This window comes from Euwallacea similis, chromosome 9 (assembly GCF_039881205.1).
Source record: "Euwallacea similis isolate ESF13 chromosome 9, ESF131.1, whole genome shotgun sequence".
Classification (NCBI taxonomy): Eukaryota; Metazoa; Arthropoda; class Insecta; order Coleoptera; family Curculionidae; genus Euwallacea; species Euwallacea similis.
This window is the reverse complement of record NC_089617.1, coordinates 3174664-3194679: the sequence shown is the minus strand read 5'-3', so window position 1 is coordinate 3194679 and position 20016 is coordinate 3174664. Positions and strand designations below refer to the sequence as shown.

The window sequence follows — 20016 nt, the reverse complement described above, 5'->3', positions numbered from 1 at the left end:
AACTAAACCCTAAAAGTATTAATATCAAATTTAATGAAAATATAACAGAGTGAAAAATAAAACACTTTGGAGTGGATACAACATTATATAAAACATATTTATTATATATGTATATTATAACTTGCATCTGTGTATACATTTACTAAATTTAAAACAGCCCTTCAATATCCCCAGTTTCAATGTTAAGATCAATATCATAGATTGCAGGTCTTGTGGGCAACCCCGGGATCTTGGTAACCTGAAAGTGTTGGTAATTAAAGCACTTTAGTTTAAATTTGCAGAAAGTTACTCTAACAATCCCTTATTAAGAAAACTTATTAATGTACTATTAACTTTAAAATCAGAATAATATGAATAAACTTTGAAATGGACACTGAGTGTTGGCCACATTCTTGGTTTTTATGGAAACTAGCTTTGTGTTAAAGTTAACAGAGCATTAATAGTTTGGCTCTAAGCCATTTTCTTACCTCCCCAGTCAAGGGAATTATGAAACCGGCTCCTACGGCTGCACTCACATCTTTCACGTCCAGAGTAAATCCAGTTGGCGCTCCCTTAATGGTAGGATTACCAGTGAGAGATAAATGAGTCTTGGCCATGCAGATTGGTAATTTACCAAAACCCTACAAAAAAACATTAAAAGCCATGACAAAAGTCTCAAAAATCTCTATTTAGGAATTTAACACAAATATATAGTTGTATTACTTACCTGTTCCTCATACTTTTTCAGCTTCTCCTCGGCCAATTCAGAATATTTAACCTGTCCGGTACCGTACATATTTTTAGCAATAATTTCGATCTTCGTTTTAAGGGGCAAGCTCAGATCATAGAGGAACTCGAATTTGGAGCGTTGCTCGGTAGCTTTCACGACGGCCTTGGCTAGGTTTTCGGCTCCTTCGCCTCCTAAGGCCCAGTGTTTAGATAGGATCACATCGAAAGCTCCTGCATCGCGCAATGAGTCGATAAGTAGTTGGATTTCTGCGTCGGTATCATTTCTGTAAAGAAAATGTTATAAAATAAAAATGTATACGGGTATACAAATAAGAGAGAAAGCTGGCCGAACTTCGAAAACTTCGTCACAATATTGTGGGAAAAGTGATATAAATTAATATTGATTGAACCTAGAGTTGTAGATTCATTCTACAATTTTAAACCTAAGCTTTAGGATTATTCAACCTTTTTCCAAATATCACCAGCAGCTTTCTTTACTTGTATTCCTAGTAAAGTGTTTTTTACCATGTACCGAATGGCAAAACACTTACGTATGATGGTTAATGGCAACAACGACAGGGACGCCGAACTTAATAGCGTTACTGATATGCTTAATAGCGTTGGGCAAACCAGCTTTGAGAAGACCCAAGTTTTCCTGAATGTACTCTGGCGCTAGCGGGGCTCCTGGAGTGACTGGCGGGCCGCCCCCGTGCATCTTTAACGCTCGCACAGTTAATACAAGAACAACAGCGTTTGGCACGTCTCCAGAAACACGGCATTTTATGTCGAAGAATTTTTCCATGCCTAAACAGTCAATTAGTAATAACAAGGCTCGATTTACAATTATTAGTGGTGTAAGCATGCTCACCAATATCCGAAGCGAATCCGGCCTCTGTTACCACGATGCCATCGGGCCCCACCAGTTTTAAGGCGATCTTGTCGGCAATGATGGAATTAGACCCATGCGCGATGTTAGCAAAAGGCCCCGCGTGTACCAACACCGGCGATCCCTCTAATGTTTGCATTATGGTCGGCTCGATTGCGTCCTTAAGCAGTACCAACATGGCCCCCGTCACGCCTAGGTCGTCTGCTGTCACTGGGACACCTTTCCTATCAAAGGCTACCACCATACGAGACAATCTGTCCTTAAAGTCTGTCATGTCGTTGGCCAGAGCCAGAACGGCCATGATTTCGCTGGCAACGCTGATCATGAAGCCTGTTTTTCGAGTAAGGCCTTTCTCAGTCGGGGATTCACCGATGGTGACCTCCCGCAGATAGCGGTCGTTAATATCTAGGACTGAAAGGTTAAATAGTTAATAGATTTCAAATAGAGCTGATTTGGCCGAATATGCGGGGAAAGCGGAAAAATTTGGACACATACCGTAAATAATCAGAAGTAATGATGTATTTAATAAATAAACAAACACATTGAAATATTATTTCGTAACTGCATTGTACTGAAAAAATGTCAAATTTTGCGTATGCATCTTTTCCATGTATATTTAAAGTTGTCATGGTTTTGTATGTATTTGGATTCAATACCGCATAAAATTGACGCCATATTATCATAGTACCTCTTGTCCATATCACATGTTTAGGGTCAATGTCCAGTCTCGCAAATCTCTTTTTCTCATCAGCGGTTAAACTGTCAGGATCAGTTTTCTGGATACCCAACCTCTGCAACCGTCTTAACTGAATATTGGAGAACTTTCGTACTCCCTTAATTTTAGGAACTAAACGATCATATAAGGCTTGGTCCGATTGGGTGGCCTCGTGAAATATTCGAGCGTCTAGCTGTGCCGCTAATAGGTTATTGGCAGCGGTGATGGCGTGAATGTCTCCAGTCAAATGGAGATTCATGTCTTCCATGGGGATCACTTGCGAGTAACCACCGCCGGCTGCGCCACCTAATTAACAAACACGAGTTGTAAAAATTTTAGAAATAAAATATTATTGAAAATAGAATATTAAACGAACCCTTTATTCCGAAGGTGGGACCTTGGGACGGCTGTCTCATTGTAGAGAACGCATTTTTCTTCAATTTGGTAGAAAGCGCTTGCACTAAACCTAACATTGTTGTACTTTTGCCCTCTCCGAAGGGCGTAGGTGTAACCCTGAATGAGCGATAACCATCAGTTTGGCATACAGAATGTCCGATAAAAATGCATTCTACAAAGACCTCGAAAACCATACGAGGCTGAAAAATGTCAACCCACGATAATCATACGAAATGGCAACCATATTGGCAATTATAGTGGCATTGTTCTTAGAGGCCCTATCGACGAATTATCGTGACTTGTATTAAAAAATATGTATTAACTTGTGATCAATCGTTGTAATTAATGTTCTCTATAGTGAAGTGGACTTCCGGTTAAGCCGTTCAGAACCTCTCTCAAACCTGACAAACAGTAGAGAAAAATCTGAATTCTGATGTTTATTAACGAGATTCCAGTAAAACGCATTTTTATACGAAAGACATTATTACTGAAGAAAACATAATTTCCTTACGCTGTGACAACGACATATTTTCCATTTGAGCTGTCTTTAAGCCGATCGAGGACGGACAAAGATATTTTGGCTTTTTTGGAGCCGTATTGCGACACTTCATGGGGCAGTAATCCGATTTCGTTAGCCAAAACTGTGATGTCTTTCGGGATTTGCGATCGAGCAATTTCTATATCACTGGAAAAATCGTAAAATTTGTAGTATTTGATTCAACGCAATTTCTGGGATGATAAGACGAGAGCAATATATTATGGTATAAAGTGCTATAAATAAAGAAGGAAAACAATGCTTAATCTCTCACATGACTCTGGATTGAACATAATAAGCAAAAAGAGGTCGGGAAAGGTTAAGTTGTAATGATTACTGGCTTCGTAATGTGATATTTCATTTTTAAATATAATAAGTTATTTTATAGAGTAATAAACAGTATAATCATTAATATGCAGACTGTTATTTTAAAACCTCAAGATTCTGCGTGAAGAATTCAAGCACAGTACATTTCAAGACGTCCTCAAAATATTAATTCAACATGACCTAGAGGAAATATCATTCACAATAGAATACATGACATGGATAATATAACAAAAACATGAAATTGACAATAATATTGTTTCATGTGATCATAATTGTCATTTTGACACTCATTTAAATATACTCCACGAATACAATTTTCTAACGCAATTAAATGAATTGAATTCTGCAACATACCTTGGCACTGGCGTTCTCAAATTCAAGGGTAGCGGTCTCAAATTCCACCGCCCTGTCACATTTCTTGCAGCTTTTTCCGCACTAGACACGGTGTTTCTAATCAGCATGGCGACGGTCATAGGTCCCACACCCCCTGGCACTGGGGTTATATGCGAGGCTACCTCTTTCACCTCTTCGTACGCGACATCGCCAACCAACCTTTGGCCGGATTGTTTTGTTGGATCTGTAATTCGACATCCCTATATGATTACAATGAAAAAAAAGTTAGCCATGTTGAGATGGAAAGAGAGCATAATAGGTATAAAATACAAGGCGGCTCATAAAAACGCATCGGAGGGCGTAATTGCCAGGAAAAGATCTTATCGGAAAACCTAAAATGCCTACTTCATTTACTATCCTTTACTTTGTATTACTTCGAATTCATGCATAAAAACGTAATACTTCTTCACACAAAGATTTCAAATATCTCCTGAAATTATATTAAATAGTAAAAAATTTTTGGTTTTCATAGTTTCTAATTAAAAAATTAAGGAATTGGAATACCTTGTTTATCTTCCATTTTCTATAATACAGGCTCTTATATAACGCTACGTAGTAATACGAAAATCTGAAGCACGAATGCTTAAATAACAAGAAATTGATCTGTTATGACCGCTGACTCGAATACACAGAGAGATAATTGAATCAAGTGTCCCCGATATAAAGAATTTACGTATACACCTATCCTTTTACGATGTTTTCCATAACATGATTTATACGAATTAGTATGGGAATAGCTTATCGCCTTAGGGTTTAGCCTGCTTGACCTAACAATAAAACTGACAAATTATTTAGTATTTCAAATAAGATTTTTTAATTAAGTGAGTTATTAAGCTTAAAATATTATGCAGATTCTACATAACATTTCGAAAGATTTGTGGTTTTAATGCCTTCCCCTGTGCATATTTTTTTAATTTTAAAACTGTGACAATTCAATCACTTTTATAGGTCAACTCACTAAATTCATACTTTTCAAAGCGGTAGAGCCCTGCTTTGAACTATATTTTGTATTACAAAAGAGGAAAGTAGTACTAAATAATAGCTATAAGGGTATATGAAACTTCTGTTCAATAGAAAAAATAGTATAGAATAGACTATTATTTTACTATGTTTCGATGAAATTTTGCTTTATGAAATTTGCCTCTTAATATACTTACTATTAGTGATAAAAAAAGAATAAAACTAGCATTCACCATTTTGTCACTATACCTCACCTGGAATACTATTTATTCCGCAATCGATCACTACAGCTCCCGGTTTTACCCAATCCTTTTTAACAAACTCTGCCCTTCCAATCGCCACTACTAAAATATCAGCTTGCTGACACTAAAAAACATAAACTGCCGTTTAAAAGATATTTCAATTACTGCTTGAACAAAAGCTGCCAAATTTATTATAACAAAATACCTTCTGCTTCAAATGTTTTGTCTTTGAGTGGCACACTGTAACAGTAGCATGATGCCATTTCAGTAGTTCAGCGGCGGGGGTGCCTACAATTTTGCTCCTTCCCAATACTACAACGTCAGCACCCTCTATTGCAACTCCAGATTTTTTAATCAGTTCCAATACACCTACTGGAGTACATGGGAGAAACCCTTTTAAGTCCCCTATGGCTAGCCTTCCTTCATTAATTGTATGCAACCTAATGCCAAAGAAAATTATGTTTTTTGCTACACACTAATTCATTGTCACGCACCCATCAACATCTTTAGATGGCGCTACTGAATCTGTGATCAAATGTGAGTCGATTTCGTTCACAGAATCCAGGGGCATTTGCACTATGATTCCATGGACGTTTGGATCATTATTGAGACCGTCCAGTCTTTTTAGCAACTAAAAATTCCATAAGTGTTTGTCAGTTTCATTAAATTTTCTAGAACTTACCTCTTCTTGAGTTGAGTCCTTTGGTAGTTTAATGTGTTCAGCAACTGCTCCAACTGCAGCTGCAGCCTGTATTTTCATTCGAATGTAGACATTTGAGTCCTCTCTACCACCTACCTGGACAATAGCCAGTTTTGGTTGGTATTGTGGGAAGGTTCGCTTAAGCGCATCCACGGATTTCTTTAGTTCATTCTTAATTTCCCTGTAATTTGATAAGTTAAAGTTGTCAAAATCTCCAGCTTTATTTCAGATAGATTTTATAGTAAAAGTATACAACTTAGCTTTAATGTTTAAAAATCGCAGTCCAGGCAATTTTTCTGGGAGGGTAAATTTTATAGAAACTGCAAAAAGTTTTGGTGGAAATAATCAGATAAAGTTGCCAGTACTTTGAGTAAATGAAGCTTAATACATCTAATACATACCTGGAAAGTTCTGTTCCTGAAAGGATTTGTCCTCTGGTTATTATACTCATGTTGGAAACAGCACCTAAGTAAATTAGTTTGGAATTGCAGTAACGCTTCCAAAGAATATTCTATAATATATCGTATTTGTTTCAATAACTTTCTATTTCGTAAGAAGACTTTATTTTCAAGTGTTAAATGTCGTAAAATACAGGGTGAGTATGTTGAAAAAAAGAGGGAAGTTAATGAAACAAAGAACTTATTGCAATAAATCCGGAAAATTCATAAATAAACTTATTAAGTCATATATCATAGACTGGCAGGTATAATGATGACTGTGAAATGATTAAACTCTTTAAGGCTGCTACACCCAGTAAGTTCTTTAAACTTTATGAAATGATTAGAAATGGATGCAAATAATGTAATGTTTCAATTTCAAAACTGATAAATTCATGCCCCCTGTTGGGGGTCACAGGTCATTGAGTCGTTGTGGAAATAATAGATATTTATATGGCTGAAACAGTTAGGAAACACTGTTGATTACACGAGTAATTTTGATTGTAAATGTTACAATTTAAAGACCTGGTGCCTCATCACAATATTAGATCTTATACTAAGCAAACAGATACTGTACACAAGGTACCATAATAGGTACCAAGTTAAAACTGAAACAGTCTCTCTAAATTATTTTGACGAGTGAACTGAGAACAATTGTTATTATATTGGTTGATACTATATTTCTAAATAAAGAATATAGAAATATTTTATAACACCTAAGTAGTTAAGGCCACATTATCACGATGTATAGCAGTACTTACGGTGGGTTATTTGTTCTACCGGTTTATTGGGGGTTTCATTACTACCTGTGGTTTGAACTTTTTCAACTGAGTTCTCATGGTAAAGCTCATTTGAAAGTGCAGGAATAATTGCAGAAAAGTATTCGCCAATATTGCTCAACATGTTAGGGTGACGATATAATTTTTATACGAAAATATTGAAACACACGAGTAAAATTAAAAAGATCTTTTCTAAAGCAAAAGTGGCTGAAGTTTGGCGGGCTATTTTTTGAGGTTAGAAACTTGGAGTTTTGCGTTATCTTTGTTAAATAGTTATAAGAAACCACAAATCACTGTTTTACATGTTCTTTAATTTAAGTAAACATGAGTTTATGTGACCACTTAAAAAAAACAATAAGTTTCATTAATTATGAAATAATTATTAAATTTATATTTCGCGCGATGATTTAGTTCAATAAATTCAAATTTCACGACACTGATATACTTAAATGTCAAAAATAATAGTAGAATCGTCATATTCAATAATTTAGTTCTTGACGTCATCGAGCATGCGATACTCGTAGAGCCACAGTATTTTATTAGAAATCGTTAATTATTGCGTGTCATGTACTCTGACAAAATAATAATAAATCTAAGAATTAAAAGTGTAATTATTCTGTCCACATATTGACTTATTTTACTTACCTTGGGTCACAATTACCATTTTCCTAATTACCGGATTTTGAAATCTAGACATAATGAGTAACTTAATAGGAGTAGTCAACTTATCACTACTAAATATCTTTTATTGCAATGAGAAAAAACACATACACTACTTTATGATTAATTAACAATTATCAACATTTATATTCCAAAACTGCTATTTATTTTCATGCTGATAAACATTAAATATTTAGAGCAAACAACCCATCAATTTAATAGTAACGTTGTGGGACCAAAACAACCTATGTACCTATTTGTGAATGAGCAAGGTCAGAAATGTGAAAGTATCTTAGAAAAAGAGTATCTGTATAGATTAAAAAAATGCTAAATCAGATGATTTTAGATAAAATAAAAAGGATAAATTAGAGAAAAAAAAAATTATTAATCCATTTAATTTCAATTACATTAAATAAAGATCAACAAAAGTGTATATAAATTATCCACAAAAGGAAATTAACAGAAGTTCTAATTGTTGTATAACCATGGATTCTACACTAAATGACGTTTAATGGTGCTCAGCGGCTTCTTTACGACGAATTTCTGCCCATTTAGCTACGTTTTCGGGTGAATTCGCTGAAAAAATATATTAAGTGCATAATCATAAAAGTTTTGTATTCAGAATTATGAAATTATCCTATTCGGTTATTGAAATCGGATCTCCTTCACATGCCGAGAAGATTCTTCAAACAAATAATCGATCTCGCTCTTAAAATTATTGTTTTCATGGCATATTGAGTTTACTTTAATTTAGAATACATTTTTAAAAACCGGATTTTTCTTTTTTAATTCAGAGCAGTTTTCAATACCTCATGAAAACAGTTTATTCCACAGAAATGCATAAAATATCAGTAAGACGTACTACATTTCCACTCAAAGGTACTTACATAATTTACTGATCGACCTGAAAATTGGAATTGTCAATACCAAGGCAAAGCAGTAGTATTTAACGACCCAATTGTTGTTAAAGTAAAATTTGTATGGGAATTGAGCGAGTTTCGCGCTGAAAGTGTATGGGAATTTCATAGGTCTTGCTGGAGTTGGGGCGTCAGACATTTTGATTTTAGTCTGAAAAAAAAAACATTTTCATTACATATTTACAAAACCTAACTACTATATTTTTAGAATAACCACCATTTTTATTAAAAAAATAGTTTCTTAATGCTATTTAAAGATTTTTGGAAATCCACCTAAAAGTTAGGGTTGCATAATATGTTTTAAATAGTTTTCAGTGTGTTTCTTAAAAATTTAAGATTAAAAAGCCAAAGTCTTTAATTTGTTCTTACTACTTATTGGGATATCATTAACAATCAAGGAGAGGAAGAAAGCAAGAGGATAAATTTTCGGCAGTGAACACAAAGGTCCCAATATATATTTTACAAGACAAAAATAATTGAAAAACCCAAAATAAACTTGCATTTACAGATATGTATATTAAATTAAATTTTTCATATTTCTTGATATTTTACTCACTAATACTGCTCACCAATATTCAAAGCAAAAAACGAACTATAATTAGTTAATTTTGGGGTCTTCAGTAACCTTGCAAAATTCATATGCAGGCTTGTGTATTCACTGCCAGTAACATTTAATGGATGTATTTGTGGCTAACTCCAAATTCCATCTTGCTTGAATATCTCATAAAGAAGTCTTTAATTTGTTTTGTATGTTTTAATTAGAATTGTTTCTATTCCTTTTAGGGTAGTAATTGGGGGTCATTTTAAGTTTTTGCCAAAAATATTTGTATTTCTGATCTTTCTCCGAATTTTAAGTCCATTTTTACAATTTCCTTGAAACTCTTGACAAAAACGTATGGCATGTAAACATTTCCTGGGGTTACCAAGAAGTTATTTGGTAAAAGTTATGTCTGAAGTCTCACATGCTTATATTAACTGCAAGAAGGCAGAGAATACACACATTGAAGATTTTCATAGCCTACTCAAGAAAAATTAGAGGATCGTAAAAACTCTATATATATGCACTTCTAGTTTAGCTGTCAAGGAATTGTCCTCTTCGGTAGTGAACATCACCAAATCATTTCAGTGTTAGGGTGAGGTTGATATCCTAAATTGTACTTAGCTAAGTTAATTTATAGATACATCGGCATAGTAAAAGATAGTTTATCTCAATGTCAAACATGTATTTAAATTCTAGAACTTAGGTACCCTGTAAATTGGATCATGTACCTTTATGTAACCATGTTTTGGACACAAAATTAAATAGATTCCAAGGCAGCAATTTAAAGAAATAAATGTATTTTAGATTGAACAGATATTAAAGTATGTATGGAAACGTTTTAATGTTTAACAAGGCTTACCTTTTTTTAGTTTTCTTGAAAAAATTAGAATATTACCCCTGTAACCTCCTTATTACACAATTTCAGTGCAGTGTTGCCAGAACCGGAGCAGCAGTTTGAATTTGATGTATTTCTCAAAAACAAAACTAATTTGTCAACGTCAAAGTTTCTTAATAATAGTGTACTTCAGTATAAATAATTAACAAATAAATCTAATGATTTTTTACTTATCCGAAGATTTAAATCAAGTTGGTAAATAACAATGACGTGAAGAATAGGGAATTCTTTAATCAACTGAAACTCTCCTAGTTTTAGTTATTTTTTTCAAGTACGGCAACGTCGCTAATCGCGAATTTTTTTGACATGACAGCGTGAAACGACAAAAGGATAACACATTTTCTCTTGATTAACCTTAATGTCAGAGTTGACGTCATTGAGATGCATTACTGAGGAAAAGTAAAGATATTTATTATTTATTTAATTTGAAAATAATTATCTATTTAAGTTTGATTTCCTGAATTAATGAACCATTTAATAAAGTTGTGATGAAACAAAATGTGATCGACCTTTACTACAATAAAATAATATCTAAAATTTATAGTTTTGTTGTTTTCCATACATATTATAATAATACTCATATAGAGAGGGCTGTATGAAAAATGGCAAATATGTGTGAAAGAGCGTAAAGGAAAAATCATACATGAATGAGTGAAGCGGGATTAAACTCCCGCTAGTTACACAAAACAATGCATTTTCTAACTGGTGAAATAATATTCATTATATTTTAAGTTTTAATAAGTAATGTTAAGAAGAACTTTGCGACGGGATATACAAATAGCTCCCAAAACTTCTGTCTTATTTAGAAGCAACTTTCAGGAAATCCCAGAAACTAGCAAACTTAGGGCGCTATCTCACGACTTCCCACGAAAATTATCCCTCTAAGAAACTTATTTAAATGTAAACCTTACCCAGTGGACAATTTACACCATCGATGGTATAAAAGCACGGCGCTAATTAGCGAAACGCAATAATAAGGAGTTATTATCAAATTTCGCGCAATCAAACGCAGGTATGTAAGGTTGTCTACCCTACAGCCGGTGCCCGTTCGCGGGAATACCACGGAGCATGGCATTGTTTAAAAGTCTTGGTGGGAAGGCGAAGTAAAGAGAAAGTAACGTAACGCACGTGAATAAAATATTCAAATTGTTAGTCGCAAATAACCCAGCGAGATATTACTCATAGTCATACACTCTTAAGCCTCGCCTACAGTTTTTTTTTATTTAAATTAGCGTGGTGCCCCAAGGGAAATCTGCTTGAAACAACAAAGGTGACAAAACCATCACAATTATCTATCCGGATGGGTTTATGGTATCCATTAAAGCGCGATCTAGATGTGTGTGTGTGTATAAGTTATGATATAGTGTCCGTGACGTTGTTTATCGAGGATTCTTATTACGAAGTGCAACAACAATGCTTGTGAATTTTATTTGGAGGAACTGCAAATTCAAATGAACATTCCTTCAAATAATGGCTTTTATCGAAAAATGTTTTTGCTGTAGTTTGCCCATCGCATGCGGATTCTTCGCCACTTATTTACTGGTAAGCACGTTGCTGCTACGAAAAGTTAGGTCACCTGAATTAATCTGAAATTAAATTTAAACATAAGAATTGATTCAGAGAGATTGACCACATAAGGTTGAAATTAAGCCGAAAAATCAAAGTCTGGGTAACTTTACCGAGAGGATAATTTCCATAGGAACGACCAAGTAAGGGCAGGTTACTGGTTAGTTGCTTGGTTTCCGTGAAAATTACTTTGTAGGTAGTTGTCGAGACTTTGATCCATTGGGCCTAAGGGGAATAAGACACTGGACAACGGTACCATGGGTCGGATCTTTCCTTTTCTCAAAATTATCCCCACGGGTCTATTAATTTTTCCACTTCATGCATTTTATTTTTTTACATGCCGGGCCAACCAAACGAAAACTTGACCTCCCTTTAATCTTGAAAAATAAGGACTTTTTGGAGAATTTCCAAAATAAGTGAAAGCAGTTTTTGAGGGGGACGAATTTTTATATAAAAAAATTCAACCTCTAATCTTCACTCTTCTGCGCGTCACAGCAACCCTCTCAAAAATTTTAAATGGCACGAAAGGTCATGTGATACCTTAAATTCAAGGTCTTTCAAAACTACATTTAACGGCGTAATGCGATTCGAAATCTATTCTTTAATTTTTAAGAAAAACAGCTATAAATTTTGTAAAAAATGCAATATAATCTCAGTTAAATAGTACGTAAACAATGAAAAAAATTGTTTGTTTATAGAAAACTGGTTTGTTTTTAAATTATTTGTTTATTTGTTTATTCTTTTATTTTTTATATTTTTAACCAAAGACTGTTTGCGAATGTAAGCATAGTTTTATATTGCCCAAAAAATCTCGATGGGTTAGGTCTGGAGAACATGCAAGCTAAGAAAGTCATTACGCCTTGTTTGCGTACGTTTAATTAAAAAAAAAAACGCTCGAAATAAATAAAAATCTACGTTTTAGCTGCAGTGCGGACTTCTTGCAAATAAAAATATCCTTACTGCTCTTAAATTGTCTGTGATTAAATGTTATACAGTACGAATGTCGACGTTTCATAGAATTAATTCGGACTGCCCTGTAAACCGCTAATCGATTAATAATAATTCGAAACATAAAAACGTGAGTTCGAATAAAGTTCTCAAATTCCTCTCCGTAAACAAAATTCTACTTCGGATACGGTTGGTTTAGTTCGAAATTTTAGTAAAAAAGCGACCCGTTATCGACGGTGCCCACGTATAAGGAAACTAAAATGAGTAGGAAGGTCTATAACATACCTATACATATATATATATATTTTTTCGTCAGCCCTCATGAACTTTATCTCTAATTAAGCCTTATTTCTCATCGCACTTTCATTTTTTACCGAAATCGATACGCAGGTAACCCTATAAAATATTTCACTTATTCTCTTTAGTTAAAAAACTTTACTTAACCGTTAAAACGGTAACTAAACTCCATGTAATACGTAAGTCCCTAAGAGTACCTACAACCGGATCAAATCATGTACTACAATAAAAAACACTTCGGGTAAACGAGCTGGTACCGTATCAGGTAATAAGCTAAAGTGTGGTCAACGCATTCTTTACAACTTTCATTACTCCTCGAAATCGTAAAATATAATGCTGAACGGCATTAAACGCTGAATTATTCATATAAAAGTGATATAACGCTTTTACTATTATTCGTTTTTAGGAATATCGTTTAACATCTTCTTGTTTGTATTCGTTTAACAGAAAGAGAAAGGGAGCGGCGCGGTTTAAGCCATTAATGACCGTTAATTAATTAGTCTAGGTTTTATTGGCTTTCTACCAAGTAATAATGTCCTGTGTATTTCAAAACAAAGATGATTTATATGGAGTGGACAGAATAACGAATGTAGAGCCTTTACATTACCCAGTTAAAGATGGCTAATTATATTTCAAGGCGGGATTTCTGGATCAAATTTCCGAATTCTGAACTCTCCGGCTGCACAACAAATACTCAAGCCATACATTTTTGATAAACATTTTACCGATACTCTTATTGGTTCGTGACTGTAAAATGACGTCAATATTACATACCTATCAGGACGTCTATGTCACGTAAAAAATATACCAAAAATATCGCGTCATTTTTTGGTTGTATGACGTCAAGATGCCAATATTACAGATAAGTGACATTATATTAACATCAGTCTACTGCCTATCTAAACAGCGTTTTTGGGGCTATTTTTTTGGGTTTACAGGTGATTAAATACCTTCTTTCCCAAGAGGTACATTGATATAAACTCCTTACCGAGTAATGCCTACTTCCTAATAGTAGATAGGCATTAACCATTCCATTTCTTTGAGGGAAGCCCCCCGTTGGAGAGCATCGGTTGATTCTTTGAATATAAATCTGTGAGTGAGAACTTCCCAGAGGGGTTCCACGTCATATTAGCATAAATGTCTTCTGGGTTAGTTTCTGAATTTCCTTTAATCGGGGTTGATTACCTGACCTTACATTCCCTTCATCTTTTTTTTTTCTTTTTCTATATCCATCGACTTTACAATTGAGAATTTTCTACAGGCATTCTCGAAATTTCTTGATTCTCTTCAACCAGGGTTCATCACCTGACTTGATTTTCCCTCATCAAAGTTCTTATCTTTATACTCTTGTTCTTGGATCCTAGGGCCATCGACTCCATAATGTGAATATGATGTTATTTGAGGCTGTCACGGTCCAAATGACGAAAGTCGAGTCCTAGAGTCGGACAACTTATGTAGGCATCTGCTTACCTATTGCTCTGTTCCACCCTCTATTTATGGAGGCTTATGAGTGAGATGGAGTAAAGCTCTAAACTCTCAGACTCGCAGAATAATTAATTTTGTAATTCGATGAACATATTCTCTTTCTCCTTTTCAGATAGCTTACCTCATAGCGTTCGCATTTGAGCTGATATGGATCATCTTAGAAGCATCCAAAGCTCTTCCTGCAGCAGCAGTCCTTCTCTCGGCAGGATATTTCGCCTTAAGTCTGTTTGCAGCTCTGCTTCTTCACGGATTAGCAACGGTAAGTACCGATGGCCTTCTTCGATACACACTTAATGTCTCCCACATAAAAAACGGTTGTTTCCTTCGATTTTGCAACATATTATTGTATTCTTAAATGCTTGAATGTTTACACAAACATCCGCCGACGATTCAAGTCTCTTTAGCCATGTAAGTGTGAGAAAATTATTGCGATATTGCAGAATATACGGGGTGTGCTGGATTTATTGCAAAAATGCAGTAACTTTTGAACCATTTGGGAATAGTTGTATATATTTTGCAGACTTTAAAGATCCGTAGCTCCTCAACATGTTGAGTTATTTCAAAATGGTTTCGTTTCTCTGGGGTGGTTTTTAAATATCTACGCATAAGAGTATGAAATAAAATCCAACCACATCACCACGCTTTTTTGAATTCTTTTATATCTTGCAAAAAAAATTTCCGCCGCTCTCTCCACAATTCCCGCATTTACATGATTGTTTCATCTCTAATGCACATTATGGAATCTATTTAACATTTAAGTGGAACACTTTGTATGATAAGCTATTATATAGAAGTGCAGTTCTAGATAGTCTTAAAAATCTCAATGGATTAGGTCTGGAGGGCGTACAGGCCAAGAAAGTCATTACGCCTTATTCGTGTATATTTAATAACAAAAGTAAATTTAAGAACGACAATAAATAAATAATCTACGCAGAACAAACAGGTTCTGCTGGATTATTGCAAAAATGCAGTGACGAAGGTTACTAAAAATTTGTACAGTTTTGGCTTAAATCGATTAGGGCAAAATTGTTGCTGTTAATTTTAACGTCAAGCTAGTTTTCATGGAAATGAAAAATCTGGCCAATACTAAGGCTCTATTTAAATCTTTCTATGAAGATTAACCTGGAGATAAAGTTAACAGCACGTTAATAATTTGACCATTACTTGGCGGTTCATTCAAGTTAAACATCATTGTTCGGGAAGTGATTTGTATTTAATAAGACAACTGTCCGTGTTATAAAGTCTTTGAAGAAAAAATAGGAAAGTGTCTTCAGGGGACTTGTTGCGAGAGAATAAGAAGAAAGTGATGATAATGAGGAAATTAACAAAACAAGTACTTACCTAAATATTCACTTTTTTCCAAGTTTGGTGTATTCTTGGAAGTTGTACGGATAATATGTGCGTACAATTTTCACTTTCTCTAAATCACGGCAAACACATATAAGTGCTAATTATGATTCCTTGTTAGGCCAACATTTCTTTTGGTTGAAAGTTATGTGAATATTACAGATTGTGGCTGGCTTTGAACGTAAAAATAGAAACCCATTTTTCAATATCCTTGTGTAAAATCCATTTCACATCAATAACGCCAATATTTCCTTTTATGTTATTCAGCAGCCTTCATATATAGCCCACAAGAATAGAAGCATTGGTTAAGCTACATGCATGACTATAAAAATTTGAAATACATTACACCTAATCCTTTGTGCTTTACCGTGTTTAGGAGTAAATAAATGGCGAAACATGTATCGAACCTACTCTTAAAGCAAGTTTTTTTACTTGCGTGAATATTGCTTAAATAAAGAGCAATATTTCTTAAGTATCCCCACATCCTAACTAGTGAGAGATTTAAACTTTATTAACCTCGAAACGGTGACTAATAATGGTTAGTTCTAAAGCTGAGGTGATTATAGCAAGAACATGAACAAACTGGTAGCCATAACGTGCCGAAGGCGAGTGTTGAACCATTAAGTTAAAGTAACTATGGCTGTAACGTCCCTGTTGGGTTCCAGCGATGCTACACGGTGTCGATAACAATACTGGGATATTGGAAAATATTTAGAACTATTTGCAGCCATGACAAAATGTGTTAATTTCGACCTTCAGTTTAAGCTCCAATAAATGGCTAAATAATGAATAATTAAGCTATTACAAATGGGACCTAACTTATGAACGAAAATTAAGTTACTAAAAATTTTGAAGCTTTTGTAGGTTATTACTCCCAAATTGGACAGTTGAAATATGTTTGAAAATATTTTTCGAGTATTTAACCTTCGAAGAAATTGCCTCCTGAGGTTTCGTATACAACTGCTGTGTGTGATGAATATTATCAAAGGCGATGAGGTACCTACCAGTAGAAGTGATGTTTCGACGCTGACTGAAGCACCAACTCAAGAGTCCAGGGTATTTACTCCTTTCTTCTTTGGTGGTACGGGATGAAGTATCTACGCACATCGAGCGTGACGTAGCACAGGCTTCTTGTCCGGATTAAGCTCGATTTTCCTTGAATGGCGGCGTTAGAATTGATATTGATTCTCTACTTTTTTGGAAAAGATTCCGATGATCATTAGAGAACGTTTGTTCAGCTACAATTTCGATTTCTCTATTTACCCTTATCTGCAGCTTTTCAACGAGGTATATTGACTTTTCAATTTTGAGAATTACACAAAAAAAACATAGAAAACATAAATTTGATTGCTTAATTTTGTTTCCTCAATTTCCCTAACTATGATCAATTCGTAAATCACTTGAACGAAGAATAATCAGAACGGCTGCATCCAGGAAAATAGATTGGAAGAAGACGGACGATTGACTGGCCGGCACGATTTCCGGATTTGACACCGTTAAACCTTATACCTTGTCATTATATAAACCTGAGCTATGAAGTAAAAATTGGAAATTAGTAAAGGGTGCGAATGAGTTCATTTCTAATTTCCAATTTTGATTTAAAAGACGCCTTTGGCATCTAAATTGACATCTTTTTTTAAAAACTGTCTTCATTCGCAGTTAAAAGTTATTTATTAAGGCTCGTTTCGAAATTAAGGCTCTGAATAAAAGAAAATTATACTTTCTACCAGAATATATCAAGCAATTTTTGTGATATTAATGGGAAGTTACGATATATCGAACGATGCAATAAAAACGTTATGAAATTTTTATAGCCATTAGTTTGATACAGAAAACCAACGAGGCTATGTGCAATGAATATTTGTTGGTCGATAAGTATACATTTTTAAATTATTGAATTAAGTATGCAGCCATTGAATTAAAGGTGAGTGTCAAGCTGCCTCGTTATTGTCGAGCGATACCGGTCGAGCTTGTAAAAAATGGTACTGACCTTAATCAGAATGTTTTCTACCTCTATTCAAGTATAATTATTGTTTTCTTCCACATATCGGCCATGCGAATTCCGTCAAAAGAACCGTCGAATACAATGGATAGATCGGTGTATTGTGCCTCGTATTTGTTCAAATAAATAATCTTCTTTAGCAGCTGATATCCTTCGTATTTGCGTGTTTACATTGAATAGAGTTGGTTAGAAGGGTTTGGCATGTATTAATTCGGTACTTTTAGCGGTTTTGAATAGGAAATATTAATACCAACGTTTTAAACATATAATATGACTTGATGGTCTCCATGAAAGAGATCTTTGAGTACCTGTAATTCTTGATGGACACCAAGGATTTCCCTGACGTTTCTTCTGAAAAATCGGTTACTTATTACGTTAAATGTTTTTCAGAAAAACACTCTTTGCCTGGTAACTTGGATGTTCGCAATTACCATCCTTACGATACCGGAGGCGGGGTTAGTCATTTATATGAGCGTAGACTATTGGGTAAGTTTTCTAGAATTCCCATCCAGAAGATATTAAAGTTAATTCTTTTGTGCCATTTCTTTGAAATTAAATTGTAAGAACGTTAACATTAATGTGGCAACAAACTATGTTTTGAAGGACCTAAGCACATTATATACCAGTTATATTGTTTGCTATTAATTACACTTAACTATAACTAATTAATTTTATAATCTATATATAGTCAATAGAGGCCAACATTATAATATCCCCTTGAATAATTATTAAATTACTTATAAACGTAGTAAATACACGTTTTCAATAAATTATCAGCTTGTATACGCGTAAGTATCCCGTATGCGCGTTTTATTTTAAAACAACACACTGTATGAGGCTCTCTTAGGGTATAGGCCACATATATGGGGTAACAGAGCTCTCCTGCTGGCTACTTAGGATTCTAGTCAATGTAATCCAATTAATCCTAATCCAGTCTCTCTACACGATATGGAAAGACGAGGATTTAACGGAGAAGCACTTCCAGGAACTCACAGCAGTCGCGATTGGGGCTGAAAACGGTTCCGGAATCAACAGTCAGTACTATCATAATAATGGGTACGACACGTCAGTGGATCAGTTGGATGGAAGCTTAAAACGGTGAGATTTGAGAAGATAGAGCAAATGGTGATGGAACGCAACTTTAATCAGTGCAAGATATGGAAGAATATATCTTAGCTTTAACTTCATTATTCACGCGCGATAGCATTTGTTGCACTATAGGGACTAATAGGCCTTATTATCAACTCATACTGGATGACAGCAGAGAGAAATGTCAACGCGATAGCTTTTTTCCTTCTTTATTCGAAAATTTTTAATTTTGACCACATAGCCGTTTCTAGTCAAGAAAATTACGATATTTGGAGAACATTTGTAGTTTTAAGTGATTATTATAATTCCCGCTAGAAGGTTCTATCAGGGTGTTCAAAAATTACAGCAGCAAAAATCTAAATTTGGATTCGAAATAAGTACGTACCTAGCAAAAAAAATACAGGGCGGTTCCACTTTGCGTTGCTACTTGGTACAAATAGCGAACACAAAAATGTTCTAATCTGACCTAAAAATGACTTCGAACCGAAATACCTGCCACATAGGGCGTATAAACAGTAATTTCCTGTCTTCTATATAAATTTCTGCGACACTTCTTAGCGGTCTGAATACTATTCGCTTATCTGCTGCATATGGCACACACAATGAAATGCACGTTTTTGAAATATTAATTTGATCTAACTGTTCATTGTCGCCACCAAGGCGTTTAATAGAGAAGAATGCAGGTACGTACAACTTAAAATTCGATATGCGTTACCGAACACGAGTCAATTAATTAAGCACACGAGCTGTTTCAGGTCTCAAAGAATTTGTACTGATTTCTTTGTGAACTTTTACGTAGTTTCGTTATACTTATCAGATTAATATTAACCGACGCCTTCTTAATAATACGAATAAGGAAGAACGGCATGGAATTTTTATGATGATATTAACAACAATTTGGGTTAAGGATTAAAAGTGGAATATTTCAGATACGGTTCCATGCCTCACCTTTGGAATAACGTGCACATGTTACCTTTGCCAGTTCCGTACGGCGGCTACCATTTCTCCACCACCAGTAGCGAGTTTAACGCTAGCGTCTTCGTGCCACATCATGGAGAGATTTCTTTAAGTGAGAAAACATATATCACTGACAAACTACACGATACTTCCACTTCACAGTGTATAATTCACTTCACACTGCTAATTTTCCACCTCTCATCTCTTGTCAACCTTCTATCACTCACTATACCA

At 34.8% G+C, this 20016-nt stretch overlaps 4 protein-coding genes across 7 annotated transcripts in view; 2 read left to right on the top strand and 2 right to left on the bottom strand.

Annotated features, from left to right (window-relative positions):
* Positions 1-20016, top strand: part of LOC136411134 (tRNA N(3)-methylcytidine methyltransferase METTL6) — a 192083-nt gene that overhangs the window by 18087 nt on the left and 153980 nt on the right. Inside the window, exon 2 of the mRNA XM_066393587.1 lies at positions 13922-13932. The gene's annotated coding sequence lies outside the window, so the exon portion shown is untranslated. The remainder of the gene's footprint in view (positions 1-13921; positions 13933-20016) is intronic.
* pug (pug C-1-tetrahydrofolate synthase, cytoplasmic) lies at positions 73-7757 on the bottom strand. Of its 2 annotated transcripts, none has more exons than XM_066393549.1 (15): positions 7724-7757; positions 6264-6327; positions 5845-6043; positions 5657-5793; positions 5368-5602; positions 5175-5286; positions 3922-4144; positions 3217-3390; positions 2686-2822; positions 2283-2615; positions 1577-2005; positions 1260-1512; positions 707-992; positions 468-620; positions 73-238 (listed from the first exon to the last, which is right to left on the bottom strand). In XM_066393549.1, exons 1-15 carry the CDS (start codon positions 7740-7742, stop codon positions 149-151), a joined length of 2844 nt encoding a protein of 947 aa, XP_066249646.1. In that variant the 5' UTR covers positions 7743-7757; the 3' UTR covers positions 73-148. The 2 variants fall into 2 exon arrangements, with proteins under 2 accessions (XP_066249646.1, XP_066249647.1); XM_066393550.1 differs by lacking the exon at positions 7724-7757 and adding an exon at positions 7061-7078.
* Positions 8110-20016, bottom strand: part of roh (reduction of Rh1) — a 59864-nt gene continuing 47957 nt past the window's right edge. The window contains exons 1-3 of one of the 2 annotated variants that reach the window (XM_066393592.1): positions 10056-10193; positions 8626-8806; positions 8110-8314 (exon numbers count right to left, since the gene is read on the bottom strand). In XM_066393592.1, coding sequence (XP_066249689.1) covers positions 8247-8314; positions 8626-8794 — 237 coding nt within the window. In that variant the 5' untranslated portion in view covers positions 8795-8806; positions 10056-10193 and the 3' untranslated portion in view covers positions 8110-8246. Of the gene's footprint in view, positions 8315-8625; positions 8807-10055; positions 10194-20016 lie in introns of those variants that run through there. The other variant, XM_066393593.1, reaches the window with a different exon arrangement.
* Positions 11185-20016, top strand: part of Rcd6 (Reduction in Cnn dots 6) — a 67508-nt gene continuing 58676 nt past the window's right edge. For both annotated transcript variants that reach the window (XR_010752299.1, XM_066393576.1), the window contains exons 1-5: positions 11185-11633; positions 14500-14646; positions 18127-18222; positions 18584-18834; positions 19755-19894. Coding sequence is in view for 1 of the 2 variants with exons in the window: in XM_066393576.1 (XP_066249673.1) it covers positions 11562-11633; positions 14500-14646; positions 18127-18222; positions 18584-18834; positions 19755-19894 (706 nt within the window). In the remaining variant the exon portion in view is untranslated. The remainder of the gene's footprint in view (positions 11634-14499; positions 14647-18126; positions 18223-18583; positions 18835-19754; positions 19895-20016) is intronic.

What these genes read in the sequence shown, in the direction of transcription:
- pug (XM_066393549.1), bottom strand. An exon ending in TCAGGAACAGAACTTTCCAG is followed by an intron (nt 6,044 to 6,263) that starts GTATGTATTAGA and finishes ATCAAATTACAG; the next exon opens with GGAAATTAAGAATGAACTAA. An exon ending in ACATGTGATATGGACAAGAG is followed by an intron (nt 2,006 to 2,282) that starts GTACTATGATAA and finishes TTAACCTTTCAG; the next exon opens with TCCTAGATATTAACGACCGC.